Here is a 27,707-nt window from a genome sequence, read left to right on the forward strand (position 1 = left end):
GACAACTTGTGTGTTGGATGTATTTTGGCACAAAAACATTGTGAAAACCTTCAGCAACTCCCTAGAAATAAGGCCACATCCAAGCTCTCCCCCGAACAACTCGGCAAAGCTTGCCGGCCCCATGCTGTCCCAGCAACACTGAGCTAAAAATAACCAGGGGGGGGGGCAACATAAACAGCTCAGTCACCCCCCAATCCCTACCGACAGTGCTCATGGCAGCTGAGACCACACGAGCATGCGCTGTGCCAAGCTCGGCACACCCGGGACAGCTCTGGTGGTCGCTGAACCCTTCCCCTACAAGGTAGGATGATTGTCTGACCCCACAGGAGGAAACGGAAGCTGCCAACCTTTAACCACAGGGTCCCAGGGGAAGAGGCCCCCGCCTCCCCCAGAAGGAACCAGGGAGAAGCCTGCAACTTGAAGCAGAGTGGTAAGGCTCCCACAGATCAGAGGGTGCCGGGCTGGGACTGGGTGAAACCCCAGAGGGGGGACTCACAGGTCACCACGGCACCTAAGCTTCTCAAAGACACCTTGAGGCCTGGACCTAAAGCAAGGGAGATGCTGGGGGAAGGACCACCTGAGGGGGCTGGGCCAGACTTTAACAGGCCATTAACTCGAGTCTGACCGCCGGTTCTCATTTCAGTGAACAGTTACGCCCTCCGGGTCACTACAGTACAGGAGTCCTAGTAGCACGGCGGTTACACGTTGGCCTGCTAACAAGGTCTGCAGTTCAAAACTACCAGCCGCTCCTTAGGACAAAGAGAGGGGCATTCTACTCCCACCACCTGTTAGTCCTGGGAGTTCACAAGGGCAGTTCTACCCTGTGCTGTAGGGTCACTGCATCGGCATCAACTTCAAAGGGCGTCTTATGGTAAAAAGTCACACAGTTGATTAAATAGCATCGACTATGAAGGCACCAGGCCTCGGGGAGCCAGGCTGGCTGGAGACGCCGAGATCAGAGGAGCCTCCACTGCCACCTGGCGGAGAACAGGGAGAAGGGCCAAGTGGAAATGTCTGCCCAGGCTGCCTCAAACACAGCCCTGGTGCAGTTTGCTTGGGGGGCCTGTGGGTGGCGTGTCCAGTCTGCTCAACAAATGATAGCCCACCATCGGAAACGTGGACCCAGCCTCATGCAAGCCCACTGCCGTCAGGTTGAAAATGACTGCAGGGCAGAGTAGAGCGGCCCTTTGGGTTTCCGAGGCGGGCAATCTTTATAGGAGCAGACAGCCTCATCTTTCTCCCAAGGTGGTTTTGAACTGCTGATGGATGGTGTGGTCAGCAGCCCGACGCTTAATCCACTGTCCCATCAAGGCTCCTAAGACTCCACCACAGCGTATACAATCCCAGACTGATAACCAGTTTGAGCTATAAAGGGAATTAGTTTTTATTGCATAACGCTGAAGGCCAATTAAAAGAAAAAAGAACACACACACCACCACGAGGTCAATTCAATGAGTTGTGGGTTGTTTTTTTTTGTTTGTTTTTTTACAAATTTGTACAGCAGAAAACCCCTTGGCCACGGTTCCCTGTCACATGGCCGGAGTGCCAGGAGCCGGCCGGCTGCCCCTTTGCCGAGTGCTTGCAGGAAACCCGGGGTTGGCAGTCTCCGTTCCCTTTGTTCTTCCAGTGGATCGTGTACAAAATATTACATTTTCAAACATATTTACAGTTTGCACAAATAGAAAATGATTACAAATTACACCCGGCTTGGCAGGGTCACAGGCTCCACCCCACCCCCACCCCAGGCCAGAGGTGTGTGCCGACCACCACCCTTCACCCCATTAAAAAAGTGTGGGTCGGCAGAGGCCTGACGAAGCCCATAAAAATGCCTACATGCCATCGATCACGTATGTAAAGCTATGAGCAATTGACATCCCTTAGTCAGTTCCTGTCTTCCTCCCTGAAGGTAGAAGAGAGGGTCTGAAGTCAGAGACCCTTCCAACCCTGCTCTGTGCTGAAACCCCACTGGGGGGGGGGGGGGGGGCGAAGGGCGGTGGGGGGTGGGATGGCAGGGGGGCACAGGACAATCTAGTTGAGGTTGTTTCCTCTCTGTTCACAAGCCTGTGAAGTACCATCCTATGGCTTTGAAAAGAACACAGAGGCCTGCCCTTCCCTTTCATTGCAACAGGAGAGAGAAGCCGACGTTCTGGGAGGACAACGTTTTGTTATTCTGATGTCAGGTCTTTGCCCTGAGTGCCAAGCTCAATTTTAACAGCAAAAAGACTGGCGCAGCGGCTGTGTTGAGGGGTGAGGGTCAAAGGTTCGGGTAGCAGCTGTCCACCCACTGGGCAAGTCCTCGCTCCACCAGCCACCGGTTTATCAACACCACCTAGAATAGAGAGTCCCCTGAGAGCTGTCTCCAGCACCTGGGCAGAGGCTCCAGCCAACTGGAGGTTGCAACCCAACATGCCCAGGCCAGCACCCCAGGAGCATGGGAAGGGGCCAGGCTTGCTGTTCCTGGGTCCATGAGAGTTACCCCCTGCCAGCTGGTGGGTTCTGACTCACCGCGATGCTACAGGACAGAATAGAATGGTTTTCTGAGACTGTAAATCTTTACTTAGGGGAGCAGACAGCCTCCTCTTTCTCCCCCATAACAGCTGGTGGATTTGAACCCCCAACCTTGCAGGTAAAGTCCAATGCCTAACCAAGGTTCCTCTGACATGGGATGTGCTTTAAGATATGCTGAGGATATCTGGCTTCCAGTCTTGTAAAAACAGGACAGGAGACCCTTATGGTGGGAAGGGACAGAGGGGAAGGTCTGGGATCGGAGTCTCACCCCCCACCACTGACATCAGGGCTTGGTTGGGGAGCGGGCTGTCCTCCCAAATTCAGAGAGTATCTTAGCATCCCTGGCTGATGCATCCCGACAGTGCCCACCCAAAAGGTCTCTCCAACTCACTGCCATCGAGTCGATTCTGACTCGGCTACCCCGCCAGGTAGAAAAGAACCGGCCCAGGAAAGTCTGTCTTTATAGGAGCAGACAACCTCCTCTTTCTCCCTGGGGGCAACTGGGGGTTTCGAGCTGCTGACCTTGCGGTTAGAAGCCCAGCATCTGGGGCGTGTGGGGAGAGTCTAACCTGCTGGGTTAGCTGAGAGGCATTGGGAGAGCAGCTCCCTGCACCCTTGGTGGTCGAGGAGGGAGAGGGGAAGAGGAGCACTTACGTCATCGCCAACCACGCTCCACAGCTGGATCAGGGGGAGGCCGGTCTGACTGTAACTCGTCACCTACAACACACCAGCACGCATATGCCCATTGAAAGTGGGAGAGGGCAGTGTACCCACCTCCCTAGCCCCGCCCCCGGACAGACCCGGGCACCCACCTGGGCAAGCAAGGCTGCATTTCCGGTCATCTCGCTCATGGCTGCATCTGCCTCCGGGGAAAAGTGCTCATCATCTGTGGGCGAGAGGAGGAGCTGTTAGACCCTCCCCGCCTCCCCGGGACAGGGCGCTCCCATCACCCACTCTGCTCCATCGGGGGACTGGGGGTCTTCACCTGGGAGAGTCAGCCACCTGTCGGGTACACCTGTGACTCCAGATGGCTGAGCTCGGGGTCCCTGTTGCCTGCTTATAGACACTCAAAGGGGCAGAAGCCCAGCCCTCTGGGAGCGAATGCACGAGTGCCAGGAACATCACCGTCACAGCCTGGTGACGCCTCTGACAGTCAGATGCCCTCAACTTTACAGGTGAGAACACCTGAGAGCAAGGTGGACTGCCCAAGGCCAAGCAGCTCCCAGAGCAGTGACAGGAAAAGCTGAGCTCAAGCAATGAGCACCCAGCTCCATCAAGGCGGGGGCCAGGGTGCAGAGGGGCCCAGCTTGGAGGCAGCCGGGCTGAATGAGTATGCCCAAGAACCCACTCAAGGGGGGGGTGAGGTGGGCAGGTGAAGCCACAGGCTGAGGGCTGGCGGGGGGGTTCATGTGGATGGAGAAACCACAGGATGGGGTCAGGGGACAGCGTCAACAACTGGAGGGTCTGATTTGTAGTGTCAACTGTTAAATAACACAACTGATGACCTGAAATGAAACCGTCGCCACCTAATCCACTGTGCTCTGGCTCACAGGTACCTGCAGGGCAGGGGAAGGACTAACTACTGCCCCTGCGGGTTTCCAAGACAGACGGGATCTCGCTACAGAGCAGAAGGCTGGCTTTCCCTGCGGGCGGCGGTGGTTTCAAACTGCTGACCCTGTGCTTACCAGTCTAACGTGCCACCCACTACACCACCAGGGCTCCTAGGAGTCGGAATCGACTCAATGGCAGTGAGGTCTTTTGTTTGTAGCTTAATTCCCGATGTGAACGGTCTGCACCCAGATCCAAAGCAACTCTAGAGGCAGGCCTCTGCTGGGTGCTACAGATGAAGCCGGGGCGGACTCAGACTAGCCGCCCATCTTGCAGGGTCTCCCGAGCTGGGTGGGTTGTATGTAGACCTTCTGGCGCAGAGCTTGGCATATGGCAAACGCTCGGTCAGTTATGAATGGAATTGCAATGAAAGAAACACGCCCACCCGCCGCACAAGGTGGGGCACCTGAGAGAGCCTGGCATTGAAGGTGGCCAGGAAAGTCTTAGAGAGCACTTGCTTTAGCAGGGCCTGACGGACGGAAGAGTGAGGGTTGGGAGGGTGCCCACGTCTCCCATAGGCGGCGACTGCTCTGCTGCATGGGTCAGTGGCACCAACAGGACTGGGCAGGGTGGGCCTGGGACAGGGACAGTGGGACCCCAAGAATGACCGAGGGCCACACTGCCAGGCCTCTTTCCTCTCTGTCACTGCTGCCCAGTCTAGGGCCGCTGGCCACGGCGCTGGTGTGATAGCACCGCTGTCCCAAGGGAGCCATGCCCCAGCAGGCTCTGTCCACAGCTGTCCTGAGCACAGCCACTGAGACAGCGGGCTGGACTAAACTGCCAAGTGCCTCCATCAGAAGCACCTCAGGGCTGGGGACCCAGGTGGAGACAGGGCAAAACGGGGGCCGCCGGGACACCCGTCAGAAATGCCTTGACCGGCTCTCAATCAGAAACTCGGAGAGTGGGCCACCGGTGTCCGAATGGGCCCAGCGGCACTCTGAAAGAGCAAGGCCCCTCCTATGCAGCCCCTGCCAGAGCCCCACCTGTTACCTGACAGGGGCATCACGCCGTCCAGGAGGACTTCTGCTCCCTGGAATGGCAGCGTCACGAAGTCTGACCTGTGAAGGTAACAAGGAGCGACTGAAGACTGGATCCACAGCAAGCAGGACAGCCCAGCCGCTCACACCGGCACACACGCCTCACACGTGGGCCTGTGTCCGAGGCCACAGCCCAGGGGCCGGGGAGACCAGCTTGCTGCCTTGTTTAGCCTTGCTGAGGGCAGCCTTCGGCTTCCTACCAGACCCCGCTCCCCTGGGCTTGGGAACAGGGCATATGTTCCACTGCCCATTCGCCCACAGGTCTGTTCACCTGTCTGTCCGGGAGTGTCCACTCACCTGATCTGCCGGAGCGCATCCACCTTCACCCTCTTGTATCCACCATAGTCCACATAGCGAATCTCCACTTCTTCGGTCTCCTCGTAGGAGGCGACCACCTGTGCACGCCACCAGGCCCCGTCTGCACCAGGGGCAGCGCAGATGACGGCAACTGCAGGGTGGGAAGGGGGCATGTGCATACGGCTGTCCACCCACCTGCACCCCCCACTGCCCCACACCAGGAGGGGGAATGAATCCCCAGTCCAGTCTGGCCAGGCCCAGGACTCAGACATGGGGCCTGTGGCCTGGCGTGTGTCCCACCCCAAGCAACCCAGAACTAAGAGCACTTCCCTTTGCCTCTGGACAGGCAGCAAGGCCAGAGACACTGACACCACAGGTCACCCACAAAAACAGGGTGGAGGCCACCCTAGGGCAACCTTGGGGCAGTCACATCTTAGTACTCCGGTCCTGCCCTTACTGCTGGGTGGAGGTGGGCTTCGAGAATCTGTGGGAATAGAGTCCTCATGCCTCTGTGAGCAAATGTACACAAACTGTTCCACACACCAAGGGACTTCCTGATGCCCAAAGCTCTTCCAGGGGGGTCCTGGGCTAGGTAGAAGCCAAGACCCCTGATGGGGGTGGGTGGAAAGATGGTCTACCACTCAGTCCTTGCTGTCAAGGGCATCAAAGGGTGGACTCGGAGCCCGGCATCTGCACAGGTGTCACCTGGGCCAACGTTTGGTTTCAGAGACTCGGGCTTTCTCACCTGTGCCCTGGAGATGAGCCGCACAGGTAGGGCCTGAACGCCCTTTTAGGGGAAGGGGAAGGGCATGGCCACCGGCGTCCACACAGATACTTTCCCTTCCTCCCCCACCTTCCCCTCCCTGGACACTCAGCTGCTTTCTGAATGCCTGTGTCAACAAGCCAGAACCACCGCCAGTGCTGGCTCTCTGTGCCTGGCCAGCCAGGGTGGGGGGGAGCTGTGTGTGGTCCAGACCAAGGGCAGAGCAGGCACCTGCTGAGCAACCTTCCTAGCCCGGCCCCAGCGCACCACCCCCTGCAACACGTACTTTCCACAGGGGTCGGCAAGATGGGGATGTCGGGCTGCGAGTAGCAGAGGTACATCTGCTGGTCCAGGCTGCGCAGGGCGTGGAAGGTGGGGTGGGTGTGCTGCTGCACAAACAGGTGCCCGGCGTTGACCTGGCTGACCACGATCACCTCCACAGTGACGCCACTGGGCAGCAAGAGCTGTGGACAGGAAGGAGAGATGCTGCCGAGGTCACCGTGGCCCCTCCTCTTCCTGGGGGTGGGGGAAGACCTGAGGCCCAGGCACAGCTCTGAGCACCCACATGCTCAAGGGGCCATGGTGACCCCCAAACAGCATGCACCAGGTGACAAGGGCTGAAGGACACCTCCTGGAACCAGGAAGGGTAGGTGGGGGTTGACACCGCTGTGCTGCCCTTGTCCTGCAATTCCACAAGTGACCCGCTAGAGGCGCCCTCACCTCGGGGACGGGCAGGGAGGCGCCCAGCAGACTGCGAGCACTCAGGAGCCAGGGGTGGAGGTAGTGTTGAGCCTCATGCTGGCCTGGCCAGGGTCCGTCCAGAGCTGCCCCTCCCTCCCACCAATCTGGATGAGTCTGTAAGACCCAGGGTAGGGCAGACGTGTGAGTGAGCTGATTTCCGGGTGCCTGGGAACAGGGTTGGAAGAGGCTGTGGGCAGGTCCTCCTATCTGAACCAGTTCCCCTGAGTAGGACGCTGATGACTCCGGGGTCTTCAGACTCTAGAATGCCCCTCTACTCTGCCTTCATAGCAGCAGGCGGGGGCTGCCAGCAGGCCCAGGGGCAAGCTGTGATGGTCTGCATGGTATCTGCTATTTGCCCTTCTTCCTGCTGCCTCCCCTCGGCCCCTCCGGCTTACTCCTCCCCTCAGCTGCAGGCATCGCCACCTGCTCCTTCTGGGGTTTGAAGACAGGCAGGCTCGGTGGCCAGGCTCTGGGAGGATGCCAGCACTAGCCTTCCTGCTGCCAGGCCCCAGCAACCCCTAGGAGCTCCGGGCAGGGTAGAGGCCCTGGCAGAGCCTCCCTCCAGCTCTGCCTGCTGACAGGCACCTGGGTCACCTCCCCAGCCCCGTGGAGCCAAGCAGAACACAAGGGCAGGAGGCCACACGCTACTCACTTCTGAAAATAAACAAGAGGAGCATCTTCCACCCTCTGTCAGGAGGGGTAGCGGAGTGGGGTCCAGTGTCCTCCCTCCTACGTACCCCCAAGAAGCGGATGCCCCAGCCCTTCCCCAAACACAAGGGTCCATTTGGAGGGTGGGGTGAAGCCATAGAAATGAAATGATAAATGAAGCCCAGGAGAGCAGTCCTTGGGGCAGTGGCCTTGGGCCTGGAGCCCTGCACTGCATTCTCTGTGATGGGCCAGGCAGCGCCGAGGCACGCTACAGGCGCTGAAGGGCCACCACCACCAAAACACAGGCCTGGTGGCAGCTGCTCTCCTGCCAACGCCTCACCTCCTAACCAGGGCAGCCTCCAGGGCGCCTGCTCCCAAGAGGGCAAGGGGGAAGGGACTGCTTCACCAGGGCCATTCATACCCATGGTGGTGACCCTGAACCAGCAGCACCAACTTCAAGGAGCCCCCGCTGCCAGGACAGAATATCTCCCGGCAGGACTAGATTCCTTTTAGGCAAATGCCTAGAAAGCCCAAAGGGGGCACGGCAGTAGAGCTGGGGACATGGGGTCCCTTCCAGTGACCTGCGCTGCTGGCTCCCTGCCCAGCCCTGAGCCCCAGTCCACCCCGAGCTCACAGGTCAGCCTCAGGTGGCTGATGGAGGCCAGAGGTGAGTGTCTCGGGCCCCGGTCTCGGAAGGCTGTTGCTTAGGGTGATTTGGGTGGTAGATGGGGGATATGCTCACCCAGGTGGTCATGGGCAGAGAAGGCAGAGCCAGCGAGGGTAATGGGGGAGCATAGATATTGGTGAGGTTGAGCTCCTTGAACTTCTTCCCGATCAAGTTCAGCGCTTTGTCCACATGATGCTTAGAACCTACATGGGGAGTGGGGGGAGGGGTAAAAGCAGAGCTGATTGTCACTGTCGGTGAGACCAACACCACAGACCCTACGCCACAGCTCAAGAGCAGCTACCAGGGACCAATGGCTGGGTCAGCTTAGGAAAAGCCTCTTCTGAGACCCCTCCTGGAGGGCCTGTTGGGAAGGACCTGGTCCTTGCTGGGGAAGGGGTGGCGGCAAACCTGGCTCTCCCGGCCAGATCTGGTGGGGAGAGCCACACGGGTCCCTCCAGCTCTTGGACAGGGAAGGGCTGCCACCTGGAGGTGTAGCTCCCTGTGTGGGCGGCTCGGGCTTGGGCACAGGACGGGAACAGAGCCCGGTGGGCACAGAAGGCCACTGACCTTCGATGTGGCAGACCTGCACGTTCTGGGTGTAGGGCAGGGTGGAAATGTAGATCTTGGCACCAGATGTTTGCTTCAGAAAACTCACGTACCGTCCCTGCTTGCCAATGAGCCGGCCCACCAAGTGCTTCCGGAGAGAAGAGATGGGAGAGAGGAGGTCATAGCCACAGGCAAGTTCAAGCACGTTGCGAACATGACATTTCAGACCTCAGTGGGCAGAGCCTGTTCTCAGCGCCTACATTTTGTGGCCGAAAAAGACAAAGTGGTTCAATTCGGCCCTGGCTTGGGATGACCCTGTAGTGGCTTTGTTTGGGCTGCTGGCTGCAAGGTCAGCAGTTGGACACCACCAGGGGCTCCCTTGAGAAAGACGAGGCTTTCTAAGGCCATGAAGAGTTCCACCCACAGGCCCCCCACCCTGTCCTACAGGGTGCTGACTGCCCCGGCCAGGTTTCCAACAGAGGATGTCAATATGAGGTTAGGGCATGCCTTTTGTTGATGCACTTCTATTTCCTCAACGACACATGCTGACTTTTATCCATTAGCGGTGACAAATAAACATCCAATTCATTTTCTCTAAAGCCTTCTCATCTTGAAATTCTGTGTCAATTTGGCACACATATGAATTGAGTATTAATCCCAGTAAATTGGTGTCACTCATGAAAGCACTACTTCAGTAATAAATATACACGCAGTGGAGTTCTTAGAAAGGAAACATCAAATGTAAAGACAAAGCTGACCCACCTGAGACTCTATTTACTCGACAACACCTGTCAGCCTGGCACAGTGAGCACCACTCTACTGTTGGGAAGCAAGCCTGGGGAGGCTAGGTCACTTGTGCAAGGCTGCACGTGACCTGGGCTGGCAGGCTCCCACACTTGATTCTAACCTGGGCCCAGAAAGCTCCAAAGGCAGCAGGCTCCTGAACTCCCAAACCTATACCATCTGCGCAGGTCCAAACAGAAAACCTGACACCCACCCCACCCCTGCCGTGGCTTTAACTCTCACTAACAGAGACCTCCCCCCCAACCAGGGGAGGGCAGAGCTGCCCCCATAGGGTGCCCACGATGGCGACCTTGACAGCACACCATCACACCGTTCCCCCTCAGAGCAGCCGAGAGCTTTAACCTCTGTGCCACCTGGGTTCCTTGTAAAGTTAAGGGGGCTCATTTGAAGATCAAGGACCAAGACCCTCCCCCCCAGTGGGGCTCCGGCTGCCAACTAACTCCCAGGCCTGAGCAAACCCCACCAGGGAGGCAGGCAGAAATGCCAAGGACAGGGCCACAGGCCAAGGCCGTCAGAGGAAGCCAAACTTGGTTATGAAGTAAGACACGCTCTGAAACGGCCTGTGGGGCTCCCAGGAACACACCCCCTCTTCACCCGGAGCACAGAGGTGAGGAGGGCAGCAGGGGTGACCAACAGGGGTGCAGGGGAGGTGGCAGCAACCCGGGCCCTGGACCTCGGCAGAGGGCTGAGTGCCAGGGAGACGGCCGCCTGCCAATTACTCCCAAGTCCCAGAGACAAACCTCAAGATCAAACTAATAAATTGTACGCTGGAACAGCAAGGAGCCAGAAGCCACTTAAGCAATTGGAATTGGGGGCTGGTGAAGAAAACTGACATTCACACAATGAATAATGCAGTCAGTTACCCTTTTCAGAGAATAACACAGGAATATTAAATTGTTAAGTATTTAAAAGCATTAATTAAAGCGACATAAGCTCAGTTTTGTTTAAAAACTACAGGGTGCAAGACGGGCAGGAAATCAAAGTCTTAGCAGTGGCTCTCAGGGGTCAGCTCAACGCGGGGCTTCGGTTTCCTTGCACAATTGCTGTACTTTCACCACATACCCCAAGGTGAGATCTGAATGTGGCCCACAGCCCTACCTTCAGGAGAGCCCTTGGGGATCAGGGCAGGCCTGGAGGTTGGGAAGGCCACAAGGAGAAGACTCCTGGGGGGCAGCAGGCCACGTGGGAAACAGCTCTCAGATCCTCAGCCCGGTGCAGCCTGCCTGTCCCTCGAGTGACTCAGGGCTTCTTGCCCGGGCCACCTCCCCTAGAGTCTGATGGCCAGGAGCCCACTGGCGCTTGGAGTCGGCCCCTAGGCTGGCTGACGGGACCCGTACCTTTGGCACCTCGATCTCCCAGATGATGAGGTCCACCTTCTTGGGGTCGGAGACTGCGGGGGCACTCTGGAAAGCCTCGCTCTTCTGGAGGCTGCAGCAGCTGTCCGCAGAGTCCATGCTGTTCCCGTCGGAGCCTGCCGAGAGGCGCGCACAGACTCAGCGTACGGGCCAGCTCACTCTTCCGAGAACCCCCGCCCCACGCCCCCTCCTCACGGCGGGCAGGTAACTGCCAGCTCAGTTGAGAAAGCTCAGAACCACCCCAATGAAAGGGGCTGGGGGTGTAGATACACCTAATTTTAGCCAGTCACTTAAAGTCCCACTTGCTTATTGGAGCCGCGCCCAGCCACAGCTGCTGGAGCAGACAGGTGGTGACCTCCTGCCCGGGGAAGGGGAGCCCACGGAGCAGGGAGAGGGGGGACGGGCCACAACGGGCTGGCAGCAGGGCCTCCAGAGCCATTACAACTGCTTCCACAGCCTCCCAACCGCCCCAGGCACAGGCCTGGCATCTTCTAGCCAGAGCTCTGGGACTGAGCTCAGAGGAGTGGCCTACAGCCAAGCAGAGGCTGAGGGAGAGGCCTGAGGCTCACCCCCACCAGCAGTGGGCAGGGAAGGAAGGCCTCCATCCCCTCTACTTAGGCCTGGTGGGTATCAGAGGTCATCCAAAAGGGGCAGACTAGCCATCTGCCGTGACACCAGGTCCGAGCCATGGTGTTGCCATGCATGAGAGGAACTGTGCCCTTCTCCTGACAGGCAGCTCTGGGGGGTGGGGTGGGGGTGGGGGGGTGTCTCGAACCACCCAGCTTCCTTGCCACCCAAGGGGTGGGAAAGGGGAGGACAGAATCTGCATGCAACATTTTGGGACCAAGGGGGTTAGCTACTCCATTCAATGTGCATTCCAAAGGGGCAACAGAGGCTGGCCTGCACTACCTGGAGCTGCTCCCCAAGCCAAGCCAAGGGGCCGATGCAGAGACCCTGAGGCCACTCAGTCGGAAACAGATTGCCCTGAGGGCCCACTAATTGTGCCATCTGCCAAGTGTTCTCCCCAAACCTGGGCAAAACCTTTGGGTGCAGAGCAGTAGCTCTGTAAGACTGCTGCCAGCTAGAGTGACCTTCAAAGGCCACCCTTCTCCCTCCACACCAGGGGCGCAAGTCTGAGCTTCACTGCAGGGAAACCTCCCCACCAGGGGAAGTCGCCTTGCCCAACTGCTGCCAGATGCTGAAGCAGCCCAGTGGGGGCTCCAGGCCTTTGAAGGACACCAGATGGGACCCAGGTGGCCGAGAGTAGGCTGCACCTAGGGCCAGCAGCCAGCAACCTGTGGTCCACGTGCGGGCCTCCTGCACACAGCGCCTGAGCCTGGCCTCTGACACACGGGAGCGCTCTCAGATGCTGTGGCAAGGCCGCCTGCTCTGCTAAGCTTCCACTCTGGGGCCTTATACACAGACAGCAGCAGCTACTCCATAGTCGAGAGCAGGCCCAACAAGCCGGAAAACTCAGCCATCGAGTCAGTGCAGTCTCGCAGTGACCTTGTAGGGCAGATTAGAACTGCCCCTCTGTGGGTTTCCAGACTATAAATCTTTATGGGAACAGGGAGTTCATCTTTCTCCCAAGGAGCGGCTCGTGGGTTTGAACTGCTGGTCTTTTGGTGAGCGACCTAACACATAACCTTTCCACCAGCAGGCCTCACTGACAAAGCTCAGGGGCTTGTTCATTAAGTGGAGAGGAGGTAGGCAAAGAAGGGGGGGAATCACCTTTTTAAGATGCCCCCTTTGGGGTATAGTTGGGCATCCCTAAGGTGAATGTGGTGTCAGCGTCTGGTCTTTCGCTCTCACACCTCTTTCCTCCCCGGGGCACACAGGATGGCCGTGTCTCACTGGAGGTGGGGAAGTGCCTTGTGTGCCCCTACCCCCGATGCTGCTGAGGACCGGTATCTCTGCGAAAGATGCTCCACCTTTGCCAGGCTGTGCCACCAGAGAAGGCAGGGCTCTGGGGATACCTGCCTGCCCCAAGGGGCTGTCCACAAGAAGCAGCAAAGTGCCCCAGGGTGGCTGCAAAGGTAGGGTCCAGAGCTGCTGACCTGTGTGTTAGCAGACTGAACTCTCTATGTGGGCACTTGGTTAGGGAAGTGCCCGCTTCCCGGGAGTGGAGGTACTCTGTAATGGAGTGGGTGGTGGCAGCTGGCAGGGAAGCTCAGGCCTCCCACAGCTCAACAAAGTTGTGGCCATTCTCTGGGCACTTACCCTGGGGGCGGGAGGGCTCTGGAGAGCAGGTGGAAATAATAAACCACTGGACAAACCTGCCCTCTTGCCCCTCACGCGCCGGGCACTCAGGGCAGAGAGGCATGCCCGCACTGAACTGTGACCCCAGCTCTAGATGCCCCATCAGAAGGGCTGGAGGGTCTCTGGCTGCCATACCAAGGGGCAGTGCCCGTGGCTCTGAGTCACCAGACTCCTCAGCTGGACGGGACACAGAGTCGCAGAGCCTCGCTTCCATGGTGAGCGGAGGGAGACCCACCCACCCCTCTGTGTGGACCCCGAGCCCCTCCTACCTCCCGAATGGTCTGTTTCTGCGTCCAGGCTCCATCCGTCCTCAGCCCCCAGGTCTGACAACTCCCCCCTCAGCACCCCGTTGCTGAAGGCCACAGTCCTCTCTGGCAGCGGCAGGATGGCCTTGTCCCTGGGGCTCGGGCCGGTGTCTGGGCAGGAGTCTCTGAGCCCCGACATGCAGGTAGAATCCGAGCACTGGCCTGAGGAGCACATGGAGGGGGTGCCCTGGCTGCTGTCAGACACGCAGGAGGCGTAGCCGGCGTCTTCCGCCTGGACGCTTGCCTTGTCTGGGGGTGCGGCAGAGGCTGGCGAGCAGGGGACCAGAGAGACATGGTGCACAGAGTTCCTTCTTGGCTTGCTGTCCCTGCTGGGGCTGGACAGGGAGCTGCTCAGGCAGCTGATATAGGTCTTTGGTGGGGATGGGTCCTCTGCTGCGGGGTCTGTCAAAGGCAGCGTAGCAGCCACAGTGCCCGCAGCTGCTTCTGCTGTGGCTGGAGTGGGCTCTCGGGCGTCGGGTCCCGGGTCAGCTTCCTGACTGACCACAGCACAGCCCTCACCCCGTGACCCTTGGAGCTCACTGCCTGTAACCTGGTCCCCTGTGGTGGCCTGCACTTCTTCCGTGGCTCTAAGAATCACTCTGTGGATGATCTGGGAGGCAGCTTGCTCCAGCATCGCACTTCCACCTGCTACGTTCTCCTGGCTCACCTCTCCTGCCAGGTCTCCACCCTGGGGCTCGTCACCTCCAACCGTGGGTGCCGGCACCTCTGCGTCCTTCAGCAGATCGATGAAGTTACCCGAGGACAACTGCCCTCCCGCCCCACCTTCCTTCGGCACCAGCCCAGCCCCTGACGGCTGCCCGGCCTTCCCCATCTCTTCCCACGTGCCACCCAGCGGAGCCCGGCAGGACACTGTGCTGTTCTCCACCGGCGCGCCCAGCTCCTGGGCCAACACAGCTTCCTGTAGCACACGATCGCCCAGCACCCCGTCGCCCGTCCCTTCCGCCCGGACAGGCTCCCTCGTCTTCTCCCCGGGGCCGTGCTTTTCCGAGAGGGCTTCAGACTGGCCCAGCCAGGCCTTCCCTGGTGTCCTGCTCACTACAGGCTCCTGTTTACACGCCTCGACCGCTTCATGGGGGAAGGGCACGCCCTGCAGGGCTGGCAGGGGGCACTCTGGCTTTGCCTGGTCGTCTCTGTGTGCCGCTGGCCGGGTTCTGGTGTCGGTGGTGGTTGGAAGGCTGCCCGAGGACTCTGACCGCCGAGCGGCTGGCTGTGGCCGCAGCTTGCTCACGGTGGACAGTCCCTTCTCTGGCGGATGTGGGACCCTGGGGGCGGGGGGAAGGGCTCCAGGACCGGGGTCTTCCTTGAGGGTGGGATGCTCAGAATCTGTCCAAAGGTCCTCGGCAGAGGTGTCCGTCTGCTCGTCCTGGCTGCTGACACGGCCTTTCTTACGTGAGAAAAACCACCACCAGCCGAGCAGCGCCAGCGCCCCGGGCAAGGCCAGCGGGAAGAGGGCGCGGAACTGCACCGCCATCCTCAAGGCGCAGGTGGGCGGACCTGGGGACACACCAAGGGGAGACAGATGAAACCAGAGCCGCCCAGGGCCAGAGACCGGCTCGCCCCATCCCCCACCCTCGGGCACCTACGGGGGGAGGGGGGGGTGTCTTTCCGTCGAGGACCCTCCCCTTCTCCCAGTTTCTTAATGCCAAACTCTCCCTTGGTTCCCGGCGAAAGGCGTAGTCTTAGTGATCTCGGTCCTCTGAAGTCCTGGGTGAGAGGATCTGTTCAGTGACCCTGAACCTGTTTTCAACTCCCAGAGGACACACACCCCAAGGGGCCCGAGGGGAGGCAGGAGCTCCCGGAGCCCTGCGTGCGTGTTCATCAGTTCAATGGTTGCTTGCTGTGCGTTCCTCGGGTCTTTTTACCTGTGAGTCCTTTCAGGAGAGGAGAGGCCCGCTCCTATGACAGTGGTTCTCAGACTGGGCAGCACACAGCACACTGTTCAAAGCCCCAGGCCCCCGCTCCCTGCCAGCCAACGCCTCGGAGCCTCTGGGGAGGGCTCGGGCGGCGGCCCACTATATCGCAGGTGCTTCCAATGTGCAGCCAAGCAGCAGAAGCACTCCACCAGAGACCTGGTGGCGCGGTGATTAAGCAGTCCGCTGCTAACAGAAAGGTCGGCAGTTTGAGGCCTCCAGTGGCTACCCAGAAGAGGTGTGATGGTCACTTCCATAAAGATGGACGGTCTTGGAAATCCGATGGGGCAGTTCCACTCAGCCATGGGGTTGCTAGGAGTAGGGATCAACTTGACCGCAGTGTGTCTGGTCTAGGGGGCTGTTGTAACAACTAGCTAAAAACGTGGAAGATTTATGGAATCCTGGCTTTGTGTTTAATGTCTCTCCTATACCACCACCACTCCCCAAAAAAGGAGCCCACAATTTGATCAGGGAGAGACTGAAGGGGAGGGAGGCTGTCGTGACGCCTCAACAATGCCTACTTGCCTGACAGCAAGACCCCAGACCCACTGCTGTCTTGGTGATCCAAGTGACAGCAGAACTGCTCCAAGGGGTTTCCAAGGCTGTCAGTCTAGACTCCACAGCTTTCTCCCATAAAGCAACACAAGGGCTCAAACCACCCACCCCATGGTTAGCAGCCAAGTGCTTCCAACCAGAGACACAGGAGACTGTGATGATGGAGACAGGCCATCTTCCAACCAAGCAGAGAGCCAACCCCAGATCAGTAGTCACCCCACCCCAAGGCCTTGCATATTACCTGGTGTGTGAGACCCCTCGGGGCCTGGCTGGTAGTGGGTTTGCCCATCCAGTGCCAAGACCAGCCCCCTTTTCCCACCAGTCAAGGAAACAGCCCCTCCCCTCCTTACATGTGCCCCCCCTCGTTTCCCTGGTGTGTAGGTCTACAATAAGGCAATGTCAACTCCCTGACTTAGGGCAAGCCTACAAGGCAGAAGGGAACTGGGGCGCGGGTTTCCGAGGCTGTACATTTTATGGGAGCACAGAGCCTCAGCTTTCTCGCAGAGGAGGTAGTGTAGGCGGCAGCAACTTTCCCTAAATGTTCAATTAAGGATACGCGCGCGCACACGCACGCACGCACGCACGCGCACACACACACACACACACACACTCCTCTCTCAGCCTCACTAGGCTCTTTGCTGCCTTCCTTTCCAGCACCAAGTCTCTCTGCCCAATATTTGGGCTGATCTTTGGCTCGGTTCTGTTTTGAATCTCAATATGTAAGGCATATTCAGTACTGTGGGTGGAAAAGCTTTTACATGCACAAGCTAGTGAAAGGCTGCCCAGCACCCACCCAAGCCAACTACTTTAGCTGAGGCGCCGGACACGACTGCAGGCCCAAGAGGCCAGGAAATGTCTATAGGAGGCTGGAGCCCTGGCCTGCAGCTGCTGGGGAGGAGACTCGGCTGCCGAAATTAAACTGCTGCCTGCTTATTTTTAGCAGGCCCATGTGCCGGGGAATAGACAGCCGCCTGGTCGCTGGGTGGTCACACGGTGCTGAAGGCAAGCCCGTGCCCCATCCCTGCTCACTCCCGGTTCTCTAACAGACAGGCCCCGGACCTTCTCAGTTCAGCCCCTGCAGAAACAGTGAAGTGACCCTTCAACCCAGGCTCTGCATCCTGGAGGCTTGCGTGGACATAAGAGCCAGTGCCTAAACATGCTGCCAAGGGGGAACCAGGGACAGGGCTGCGCTGGCCACATTGATAAGTGTGTGTGTGTGGGGGGGGGTGCTGTGTGTCATCATATGAAGAGCGCAGGAGCCCAGCTGCACAGGCCCAACCTGGGCCTGAGAAGAGCGGCCACATCCACTGCCCATGATTGTCAACAGCAGAGCCGGCTCACCTTGAGTGTGGGGGCACATCAAATTCTGCAGAGGGGCTTTCTCTCGGATAGGCTTCTCCCAAGGGCCAGATCACTCCCCACCTGCACTCTGGGAACTGTTCAGGCAGGTCCAGGCCAGATCTGGGATCCCCTCCCTCTTCCAGTTGGCCGGAATGAAACTCCATCCCCAGGGGGAGGGCTTGGCAAGAGTAGCAGGGGTCCCTCTGGGTCCACAGACACTGCACCTTGTACGCCACGCCACTCCCTCAAGGGCACTGCTCTCTGCTGACCAAATATCCCAGCACCTGTGCTCCAGCAGCCACGCTGAGCTATATATAGTCCTGAAGCAGGCAGAATCCACGAAGGTAAAGCACGGGAAAACCCACCGCAGAAGATGACGGCGAAAATTAAGGTAAGGAGCCCTCATGGTATAGTGGTTACACACTGGGCTGCCAACCGCACAGTAAATGGTTCGAAACCACCATGCCGCCCCATGGGAGAAAGGCAAGGCTTTCTACACTGTAAAGAGTTACAGTTTCAGAGACCCGCAGGGGCAGTTCTACCCTGTCCTATAGAGTCGCTGTGAACCGGCATGGACTCCATGCCAGCAAGCTGGAGTTTGGAGCCAAACACTTTTGGGGAGTGGGAGGCCCCAGAGTAGAACTGTAACAAGGCCTGAGAACCATGAAATAGGATAGCGATTGTGACTTGATCGAAGTAGAGCAAGTCACAAGGGGACATGGTCTGGCTGGTCCCCAAGTGGTGCCTTGCTATCAAATACAGTGCCCGGTAGCCGCATGAGGCTAACAGGGGCTCGCAAGGTGGCTAGTGCAACCGAGGAGCTGGACTGTTTGTGTAAAACAAACTTACTTTAAGGGCCACATAGGGCTGGTGCCTGGGCAGAGTTCTAGAAGCAAAGGCCATCCTCCCACCCCCCTCAAGGAAACCCGAGCCTACCTTACTGAGCAGAGTTGTCCTGGTCACTGAGGGTGGGGGGATGGCAAGCCTGGACCACTCACCCTCAGCAGCATGGCTGTGGGGCCAGCGATCAGAATGATGGAGCCATGCCTCAGGGGCGCTGGTTGAAGCCCAGCCCCAGCTATTCACAGGCTTGTTACCTTCATGCTTAGGGGGCCCAAGTGACCTGTGACTCATGTTGGCACCCTAGAGATTCCAAATGAGCTCACAGTGGGGCTGTGAGGGCTTGCCCAGGATGTGCTCACACCCTTCATTGTGATGCCCCCCGCACCCCCAGAAGCAGGGATGGCCAGGCGCAGATTCTGAACCAGATCAGCCTTAACTTTGGGGAGTACCTGTCATTTCAACCGACAGCCTGCTCAGCAGAAGGGAGGCTGGGGGCTTCACCTGGGAACCTTCTGTAGAGAACCATGAGGCGTTGCCTTCTCTTGGCCAAATGAAACCTGGAGTACAGGTTCCAGGAGCTCCAAAAGCCCCAAATCCCACTTCTAGACACAGTCTCCAAAGAGGTGTGCCTCCCCAGCCCAACGAAAGGAGTTCCCAGTTTGGAAAACCTGGTAGTAAAGGTAAAGATCCAGCCTCTCACCTTTTCTAGTGACAGCACCCCGTGACAAGGCAGGTCTCATTCCACACCTGCTCTCAGCAGCCACCCTACTCTGAGTGAATCCCAGCACCACACAATGGGGGGCAGAGGCAGTGCCTCAGGAAGGACTCTTGAACAAGAATGCATGGCCAGAGAGGCCTGAGGCACAGGCATGGAGCTAGGACCTGAAAACAAGCTTGCTAAAAGAGGTCATGGAGATGGCCACACCCTCGGGGGAAAGCAAAAAGTTCCTTCACACCACCTGAAGTGGGCAGACCAATGGGGTGGTGGGACACTGATTCTCCAAATCGAGCAGTCGGTAGAACCACCAAGTCACGTGACCCCGTGAGGCCTTCAGGTCTCTGCAGCAAACACTTCTGAGTGCCGAAGGGGCACAGGGCATGGTGTGATGCAGGCGCCCACCAAAGATGCTGCCTTCAAGCCTGTCCATCATTTCCTTTGGAGCACAAGCCAACGAGCCCTTCCCAGGGGCTCACACTTCCGCTGTCCAGTCAGAAGCACAGGGCAGTTTGTTCCAGATGTCAGACTGCAGGGTGGGGTGTGGGACGAGTGAGAAACGGGTGCCAGTCCCCCAAACTAAACCAATGTCCCACGGTACCCCTCAGGGTATTCAATGGCCTCTCCTGAGAGACATCTCAGGGTGGTCTCGAAACACTCAGAGTGGGAGATGGGTGAGCACAGCCTGAATGTCAGGACTCGGAGTCAAGGGGGTGGCTGCCCCATTCAATATGCAGACTTTCTTCCCAGGCCTGGCATCGACCTCCTGATGCCTTAAACCTAGAGTCTCACACTCTACACCAGTGGTTTTCAACAGTCCTAATGCCGCGACCCTTTCATACAGTTCCTGTTGTTGTGGTGACCCCCCAACCATAAAATTATTTTCGTTGCTACTTCATCACTGTAATTTTACTACTGTTATGAACCGGGTGACCCCTGTGAAAGGGTCGTTCAACCTCCAAAGGGGTCGCGACCCACAGGTTAAGAACTACTGCTCTACACATCTCCCCTGGGACCAGCTGTTTCTGCAGGCTTTCCACCAAGCCTCTGCCAGGCCTTCCATAGCACCCAGCCTTCTGCAAGAACAAGCTTGCTAGTCAGGAGGGGACCCACCCACCCACCTTCCCAGCAGGCCGCTGCAACGTGGGCCCTACCAAGATCAGGGAGAAAACCATGAGCAGAAGGATGTCTCCCAGGATGAACAGGAAACAGAGCCAAGGTGCAGGGACCTTGCCCCAGACCACCTGAGAGGCTTAAAAGGGGGGCTTTCTGTCAGCAAGAAGAGCTGTAGAGCAATGGCCAAGAACAATCAGTCGGGGAATGAGTGGGCAATGCAGGGCCACACCAGCACACGGACCGCTCCCTCTGTCTGTGGGGGGGGAGGGGGTGGGGGGCGGGTTATGAGAGGGGCAGGGGGAGATGTATGGGAATGAGAGCCACTTCCCTCCTCATAGAAAGTAAATCCAGTCATGTGGGGTTTCTTTTTTTAGGAAAGGAACAAGGTCAACTATTTGAAACACAAAGGCAAATGGCAACAGAGAGAAGCCTGCAGTACAGACCAGGAGCCTGAAGATAAACAAGCGGCCATCTAGCTAACAAACAACAAAACTCACATGGAAGAAGCACACCAGCCTGTCCTGACTCGATCAATGAGGACAAAGCCAGTGCATAAGCAAAAGTGGTGAAGAAAGCTGATGGTGGCCGGCTGTCAAAAGATATAGCAACTGAGATCTGAAAGGCTTGACGATAAACAGGCGGCACGCCATCTAGCTAAGAAACAAAAAAAGCCCACATGGAAGAAGCACACCAGCCTACCCTGACACAATCACTGAAGACAAACCAGGCACATAAGGAAATGAGGTGAAGAAAGCTGATGGTGCCCAGCTGTCAAGATATAGAATCTGGGGTCCTAGAGGCTGGAAGATAAACAAGGGGCCATCTAACTGAGAAACAACAAAGCCCACATGGAAGAAGCACACCAGCCTGTGAGATCACAAGGCATCGAAGAGATCAGGTATCAGGCATCAAAGACAAAAAAAAAAAAAAATCATAGCATTGTGAATGAGGGGGGAGTGTGGAGTGGGGACCCAGGGCCCATCTGTGGGAAATTGGACATTCCCTTGCAGAAGGGCTGCAGGGAGGAGACGAGCCAGTCAAGGTAGTGTAGCAATGATGAAACATAAAAATTTTCCTCTAGTTCTTGAATGTTTCCTCCCCACTATCATGATCCCAATTCTACCTTACAAATCCAGATGGACCGGAGCATGTACACTGGTACAGATAGGAACTGGAAATACAGGGAATCCGGTACAGATGCACCCCTCAGGACCAGTATTGAGAGTGGAGATACTGGGAGGGTGGAGGGAAGGTGAGGGAGAAAGGGGGAACAGATTTCAAGGATCTATTTATAACCTCCTCCCTGGGGGATGGACATTGGATAAGTGGGTGAAGGGAGATGTCAGATGGTGTAAGGTATGACAAAATAATAGTAATTTATAAATTATCAAGGGTTCATGGGGAAGGGGGAAGAGGGAAGGGAAGGGAAAAAATGAGCTGATACCAAGGGCTCAAGTAGTAGCAAATGTTTTGAGAATGATGATGGCAACAGATGTACAAATGTGCTTGACACAATGGATGGATGGATGGATGGATGGATTGTGAGTGTGGGGGGAAGTCAGATGCTTACAGACATCTTCCCTGAAGGCAGTCACTGCCAGACTGCTGTCTCACCCCACCACAGGGATGGGCCTGCTCCCAGCTGCTGGAGACAATGGATTAATTCTCCCTGAAGTTTGCAACCATTAGCTTGGTTCCGGTAGAGACCCAGAGAACAGGTCAAAGTTAAGCTGCCATCCTGACTCTAGGATCCGCCCATCTTGTCACATGTGCACCCCCAATCCCTCCTCTTCCTATTGTGTGGATGTCCCTAGACCACCCCCCTCATTGCTGTGTAACCTATAGGGCAACCCCTTCCTGTGATGCATGTCTTTACCTGTAATCAGTGGGCCTGCACGCCCCCAAATACATATAGGCCTGGGTTAGCGAGAGAGCGCTCTCTCGCTGGTCTCTCCCCCACTCTCTCCTCAGCTCCCTCCCTCCCATTTCCCTTTCCCCTTGTCCTCCTCCCCTCCCCCTCTCCACATGGACCACCATGAGGGGCTGAGGTGAGCAATGCTACCATGAAATGTGTCTGACTCCATTTATTTCAATATTTCTCTTCTATCTCTCATGCTCGCTATAACTTTACACTGATCTTTACATATTATCGCTGTAAAATTGTGCCTACTAGACCCGTAACGATGTGTTAAGAGCTGGCTTCCCCTGGCATATGAGCCCCCAATAAAATGATTTTAAAAAAAAGAGAAAGAGACCGGGAGATGGGAGGCGCAAGGCCAAGGACGCTCACACCACCTTCCCAGTCCTCTTCCTACAAGTGAGCAGTGCTTTACTGAAGAAATGAATACATTTATTTGAAACCTGCAGGCAACAAGCAGCAGCTACTGTTACCACTGGGCTTTGGAGTTAACCACACTAGCAAGTATCCTTTAGCAAGTGTCAGCTCAGCAACTTCCAACCGTGATACTTTATTGCCCGATACTTTATTGCCCCGCGCTTCAGAGACTGGCCCTGCCCCTGCCCAACCTCTGAGCTGACATAGTAGTCATCAGATGCTTGTGCCACTGAGAGGCCCTGCAGAAACCAAAGCACCTGGTGCCCCATCTCAACTGCGTCCCCGCTGATGTCTAGCCACCTCAGCTGTCAGGATCCCTCAGGTCTCGTCATTTAATAAAGATTTTAATACTGGCGGCGAGCCAGGCTCCCTCAGAGACACAGCCCTGAGGAAGCAGAGGTGGATGGATGGATGTCTGGCGAGTCCAATTTCAGACAGGAGCCACAAAGGAGCTTCTCCCAGGAATGGACTAGACCTGCAGCCTTTCCCAACCTTGATCGTAGCAAATGTAACACACACACACACACACACACACACACACACACACACACACACACCACCTGCCACCTCAACAGGTACTAGTTGGAAGTGTCGTGACACCAAGCCTTGGGTCATGTAAAATCTCTCTCTCTCTCTCTCTCTCTCTCTCTCTCTCTCTCTCTCTCTCTCTCTCTCATCACCAGATAAGGAGCCCCAGGTAAGAAAGGCTGGATGGGGGGTACCTGGGAGGGGAGCATCTAGTTGAAGGGTCAGAGGCCGTGGGAGCTGGAACACAAGGTGGAGCTGCACTGGGGGGGCGGGAGATTGGGAGAGGGGGGGGAATGGACCGGCTGTAGGCCCAAGTCCCAAGGAAGGAGGAACCGGCCCGGTTGACTGCAAAGGGGCTGAGGGCTGCTCTTCCACATCCCAGCAGAAGCGCCACTCCCTGGAAACTTGGGCCTGGACTCAGAGAACCTGGAAGACTCAGGTTCCCATCCTCCAGAGAGGAGAGCCCCCCAGCCCAGCAGCTGAAGTTTAGCTAGTCCACAGAATCTACACCCAAAGCAGACACCCCTGGAGCTGGAGGGCCGGCAGGGTAAGTAGGGGCTCCCTTGGCTTGAAGTTTTCTGACCCAGGGACAGACAGAAGGGCTGGAGTAGGAGACTCTGCTAGGGAAAAACACCAAAAAACAAAAGGGAAACAAGAGCCAGAGAGCACCAGAGGGCGGTAGGGAGCACATGAACTTGTTACCAAGTGTCATTTTTACAGCTTGTTGTCAGCTTGTCTTCCCAGGGCTTCCCACAAAATCCTATTGCGGGGGGGGGGGGAGGGGGGGGGCGGGGGGGGCTGATCTACCTTTGGGTTCACGCCCCTGTGGTTTAAACCAAAGCACACTAGTTGCCTGCAGGGCCACCCTGCGCGGTGGTTTGCAACATCCACTACATGTGACGGGGTGGGGTGTGATCCCGTTTCCCCAGTCCCGACACCCCGCACCTCACCGGGTCACCCAGCCTCGGTCACATGGCTGCCTGGCCAGAAGGCAGGGCTGGGCCCCTGCCACAGACCCAGAATAGCAAAAGCAGCCCCAGAGAGACCTCAAGCAGCCACTCCCCGCCCCCAGCGGTTTCTGGAGTGGCTTCACTACCAGACCTGCCAGCACATGGCAGCCACACACACGTGGCCCTCCTGGAGGACGCCACTTGCTAAAAATACCGTCACAGCACATGCCTGGCTGGGCAGGCTCCCCAAAGTCAAAGGACAAAGCCCAGGGGCTATCCTTAGCCTGGCCTTGTCTCACTAAAGACAAAGCTCTAAGTCTGCCTGGGGCCTCCTCTCCAGGGCTCCCCCAACCCACTGCTGCCTAGGCCAGCCTCAGGTGGGACTGCTTGCATGCTTGAGTAGACCTGCCAGCTCCTCCAACCTGTTGAGGGCCAAGGACAGCCTGGTGACCTCCATGCGAGCTCCCACGGCCATGTGATGACTAGACAACTTCAAGGTTGTCTTTGCAGCCAGAAGACTGAGGGAAACAGGTGTCTGCAGACTCCCCAGATCCTTCAGGGTCCAGCGGGAGCCAATACAGGGGGGCATCCGGATCCAGGCATTGCCCAGCAGGTCAGAGGCACTTAAGTGGGTGTGCAAAGAACAAAACATGGTTTTGGAAAGGACAAGGTACAGAGCCTGCTCCGAACGGTCAGTTTCTTCAGCTGAAAACTGGGCTGGGAAGACCCCATTCGGTCGGGTTGTTCTGAGGTCCAGACGCAGTAAATCCTGCTTGCTTTCTGGATGAGAATGGACTGACATGCGGTAGTGTACACGCTGACACACACACAGGTCTTGGGGTCAGCTAATCCTCCCTTCCCTGCCACAAACCAGAGATGATTCTGCTCTGACAGTTGAGAGTTTAAATGGTTTGAAGCAGAAAAAAACAACCCGAGGTGTGAGAAACACAGTAGGTGCTCAATAAGTGTCTATTATGCACCTGCAGCTCTATTATGCACCCTGGATAACACGTGTGTCATTTTCTGTGAAGAATGCCCTGGCGATCCGTGACCATAAAACTTATGGCCCAGAAATGTGTGTGGAGCAGCCCCGCTCTGTGATGCAGGTGGCCGTGGCTTGGAGCAGATTCATGGCAATGGGAAGACCTCCTAAGATGCCTGGCTCCAAGAAGAAAAATCTCATGATTGACAGGTTCAAATAACCCAGAGCCAGGACTGGCTAAGAGGGTGCCACCCCATTCACCAGAGCTGCCCACAGCAACATTCTGGGGGCCTGTGTGGCCCAGTCGCTCCTAACATTCCCCTGGAGGGAGCAGAAAGACAGTGCTTGTGTGTCAATCGTCAGTACCCTGGTTCAGCAGAGGACCCACACTGGGATCCTCCCACTACGAGAAGGCCCAAGCAGGTCAGGTGACACCTGACATTTGGAGACCAAGGACGTGCACACGACCTTGGAGAACCAGCAAGGGCCTTTGTGATAATAAAAAGACTCATAACTCTACGTGTGTGTATGTGTGTGTCCCGGCCTTCTATGGCCACATCCATCATCCAGTTGCTTCCTAATTGATCGCTCCCTTCCAACTAGCAAACAAAAATTTTCTTCTTAATATGCTGGAGAGAAATCCAACACATAAATAATTTGTCATCAAAGCTGTTGTGTTTCAGCCCAAACGTGATGGCGTAAAAGATTTCCAAGTTGAGGCAACTAGAGGTCTTAGAGGTGAGCAGAGAGCCCTGCAGACTAATGCTGTCCAACAGACCTTTCTGCAGATGGGCCACCATAGCATGTGGGGTGCTGGGAAGGCCACTGCAAAACAGATTTAATTCTACCGTTATCATTTTGATTCACTTAATGAACCACTCCCAGCTAAGGGCTGCCTGTCTCATAAGAAACCAAACTCATTTGGCCTACCTCCCCCTTTCCAGAAAAAGTGACTCAGTGCACACCTTCCCCACCCCCACCTCCACCCCTACCCCAGCAATTAAAAAAACGCTTGTACTCCAGCCCAGGATAAAGTATAGGTATCTGTTTTTGCAGCCTCTCCGGGTCAATCCCCCAGGGAGCAGTACTGCCCACCTTGAGAAACACTCTCCCCTCAACAACCTTTCTTCAAGCCAGGAGAGGAGAGATACCTATACTCAGGTATAAGCAGACTATCAGCTGAGGCACCTAATTTTACCACAAAAACTACATTAAAAATGGGCTGAAAAACTCGGCTTATACATGAGTATATACAGTATTTCAAAAACAATGGGAAATATGAAAATAAAAATAAATTAAAATCACCAAGGGTTCATGAGGGTAAGGGGGGAGGAAAAAGGGAGTTGATACCAAGGGCTCAAGTAGAAAGAAATTGTTTTGGAAATGATGGTGACAACATATGTACAAATGCACTTGATACAATTGATGTATGGATTGTTGTAAGAGCTTAAGAGCCCCCCAATAATAAAATGATTTATTTTAAAAAAGAAAAAACAATAGGAAGTATTTAGAAAGGCAGCACCTTAAACCTAAGAGAAGTTGCTGTACACGTAAACCAGCGGGTTCAGAGTCTACCTTGTGCTGCCCACTGGCCCAAGGTCTCCAGCACAGGCCTCACACACAGCCCTGCAGGCACGCCTGCGCACTGCCCGGGCCTGGGGTCCTGCAGCGGGGCTTCCAGGCAGTCTGATTACGTCTAAAGGGAAGCAAATTTCTTTTTCCAGGCCAGGAGGTGAAGGGCTCCGTGGGGGAGCTGCCTGGACTCTCAGCCAGGTTTCAGCCCTGGTACTGGCCCCAAACCTTTACCCCTACCCCTCTCCCCACAATCCTAGGCTCTGCCCAGCTAAACCCAAAGTTCCCACCAGTGTCCTCAATCCTGAGCTGTGTGCCTGAATTTCCAGAATCCACATGGCACCATTTTGTCCACAGGTGCCTTGTGTCACCGAGCAGCCCAGCCTCACAGGACAGGACAGAGAGCTGACCATGGACTCCTGGCAAATACCCAGAGGGGAGGGAGGCCTGGGGCAGAACGAAGCCACTCCTCTCTCAGTGGGGGAAAGGACGGTCAAGGAAAAGGGCACCTGAAAGCTACTGATTCCAGGGAAGCCTCCAAGCAGGTGGACGGTAACAAGCACATTGGCTTGGCTGCCACCACCTGCTTAGCAAGCAGAAGGATGAAGGGAGAGGACGACCTGGGGGTTTAAGGCTACTCCATGGTGACACTCAGTCTCTCTCTCTCTCACTCTCTCTCTTTCTCGGAACACCACAGCCCTCTTGATGGTTCGCAGGGGCACGAGGAGACAGGATTAGGGAGCTCCGTACTTGTACCTCACGGAACACCTTAAAGCAGTGGTTTCCAACCTTCCTCATGCTGAGACCCCTTCACACAGTTCCTCATGTTGCGGTGACCCCCAACTATAAAATTTTTGTCTCTACTTCACAACTGTCATTTTGCTACTACTATGAATTATCATGGAAATTTCTCATATGCAGGATGTATTTTCTTTGTTACAAATTGAACATAAAGCATAGCGATGAATCACAAAAATATGTAAACATGACAAAACAATTTATGAATTATGAAGGATTCATGAGGGAGGGGGAGAGGGGAGAGAGGGAGAAAAACGAGGAGTCGAAATTAAGGGCTGAAGTAGAAGGCAAATGTTTTGAGAATGATGATGGCAACATATACACATGTGCTTGAAACAATGGATGGATGGATGGATTCTGAAAAGTTGTACGAGCCCCCAATAAAATGGCTAAAAAATAATATGTAATTATATTTTGTGAAATATTTGTTTCTCATAATGAAATTTTGTCTTGAAGCCTGGGTCACAGTCTACGCCGGGTGCTCGCATGTGGGCAGACCCTCC

At 56.3% G+C, this 27,707-nt stretch overlaps 1 protein-coding gene across 2 annotated transcripts in view; it reads right to left on the bottom strand.

Moving 5' to 3' along the window:
- Positions 1-1,359: 1,359 nt before the first annotated feature.
- Positions 1,360-27,707, bottom strand: part of AKAP1 (A-kinase anchoring protein 1) — a 30,496-nt gene continuing 4,148 nt past the window's right edge. For both annotated transcript variants that reach the window (XM_075561557.1, XM_075561556.1), the window contains exons 2-11: positions 13,503-15,053; positions 10,957-11,090; positions 8,837-8,963; positions 8,345-8,472; positions 6,500-6,677; positions 5,451-5,601; positions 5,107-5,174; positions 3,321-3,394; positions 3,163-3,225; positions 1,360-2,329 (exon numbers count right to left, since the gene is read on the bottom strand). In XM_075561557.1, coding sequence (XP_075417672.1) covers positions 2,255-2,329; positions 3,163-3,225; positions 3,321-3,394; positions 5,107-5,174; positions 5,451-5,601; positions 6,500-6,677; positions 8,345-8,472; positions 8,837-8,963; positions 10,957-11,090; positions 13,503-15,030 — 2,526 coding nt within the window. In that variant the 5' untranslated portion in view covers positions 15,031-15,053 and the 3' untranslated portion in view covers positions 1,360-2,254. The remainder of the gene's footprint in view (positions 2,330-3,162; positions 3,226-3,320; positions 3,395-5,106; positions 5,175-5,450; positions 5,602-6,499; positions 6,678-8,344; positions 8,473-8,836; positions 8,964-10,956; positions 11,091-13,502; positions 15,054-27,707) is intronic.

The sequence above is a fragment of the Tenrec ecaudatus genome, chromosome 10 (assembly GCF_050624435.1).
Source record: "Tenrec ecaudatus isolate mTenEca1 chromosome 10, mTenEca1.hap1, whole genome shotgun sequence".
NCBI lineage: Eukaryota > Metazoa > Chordata > Mammalia > Afrosoricida > Tenrecidae > Tenrec > Tenrec ecaudatus.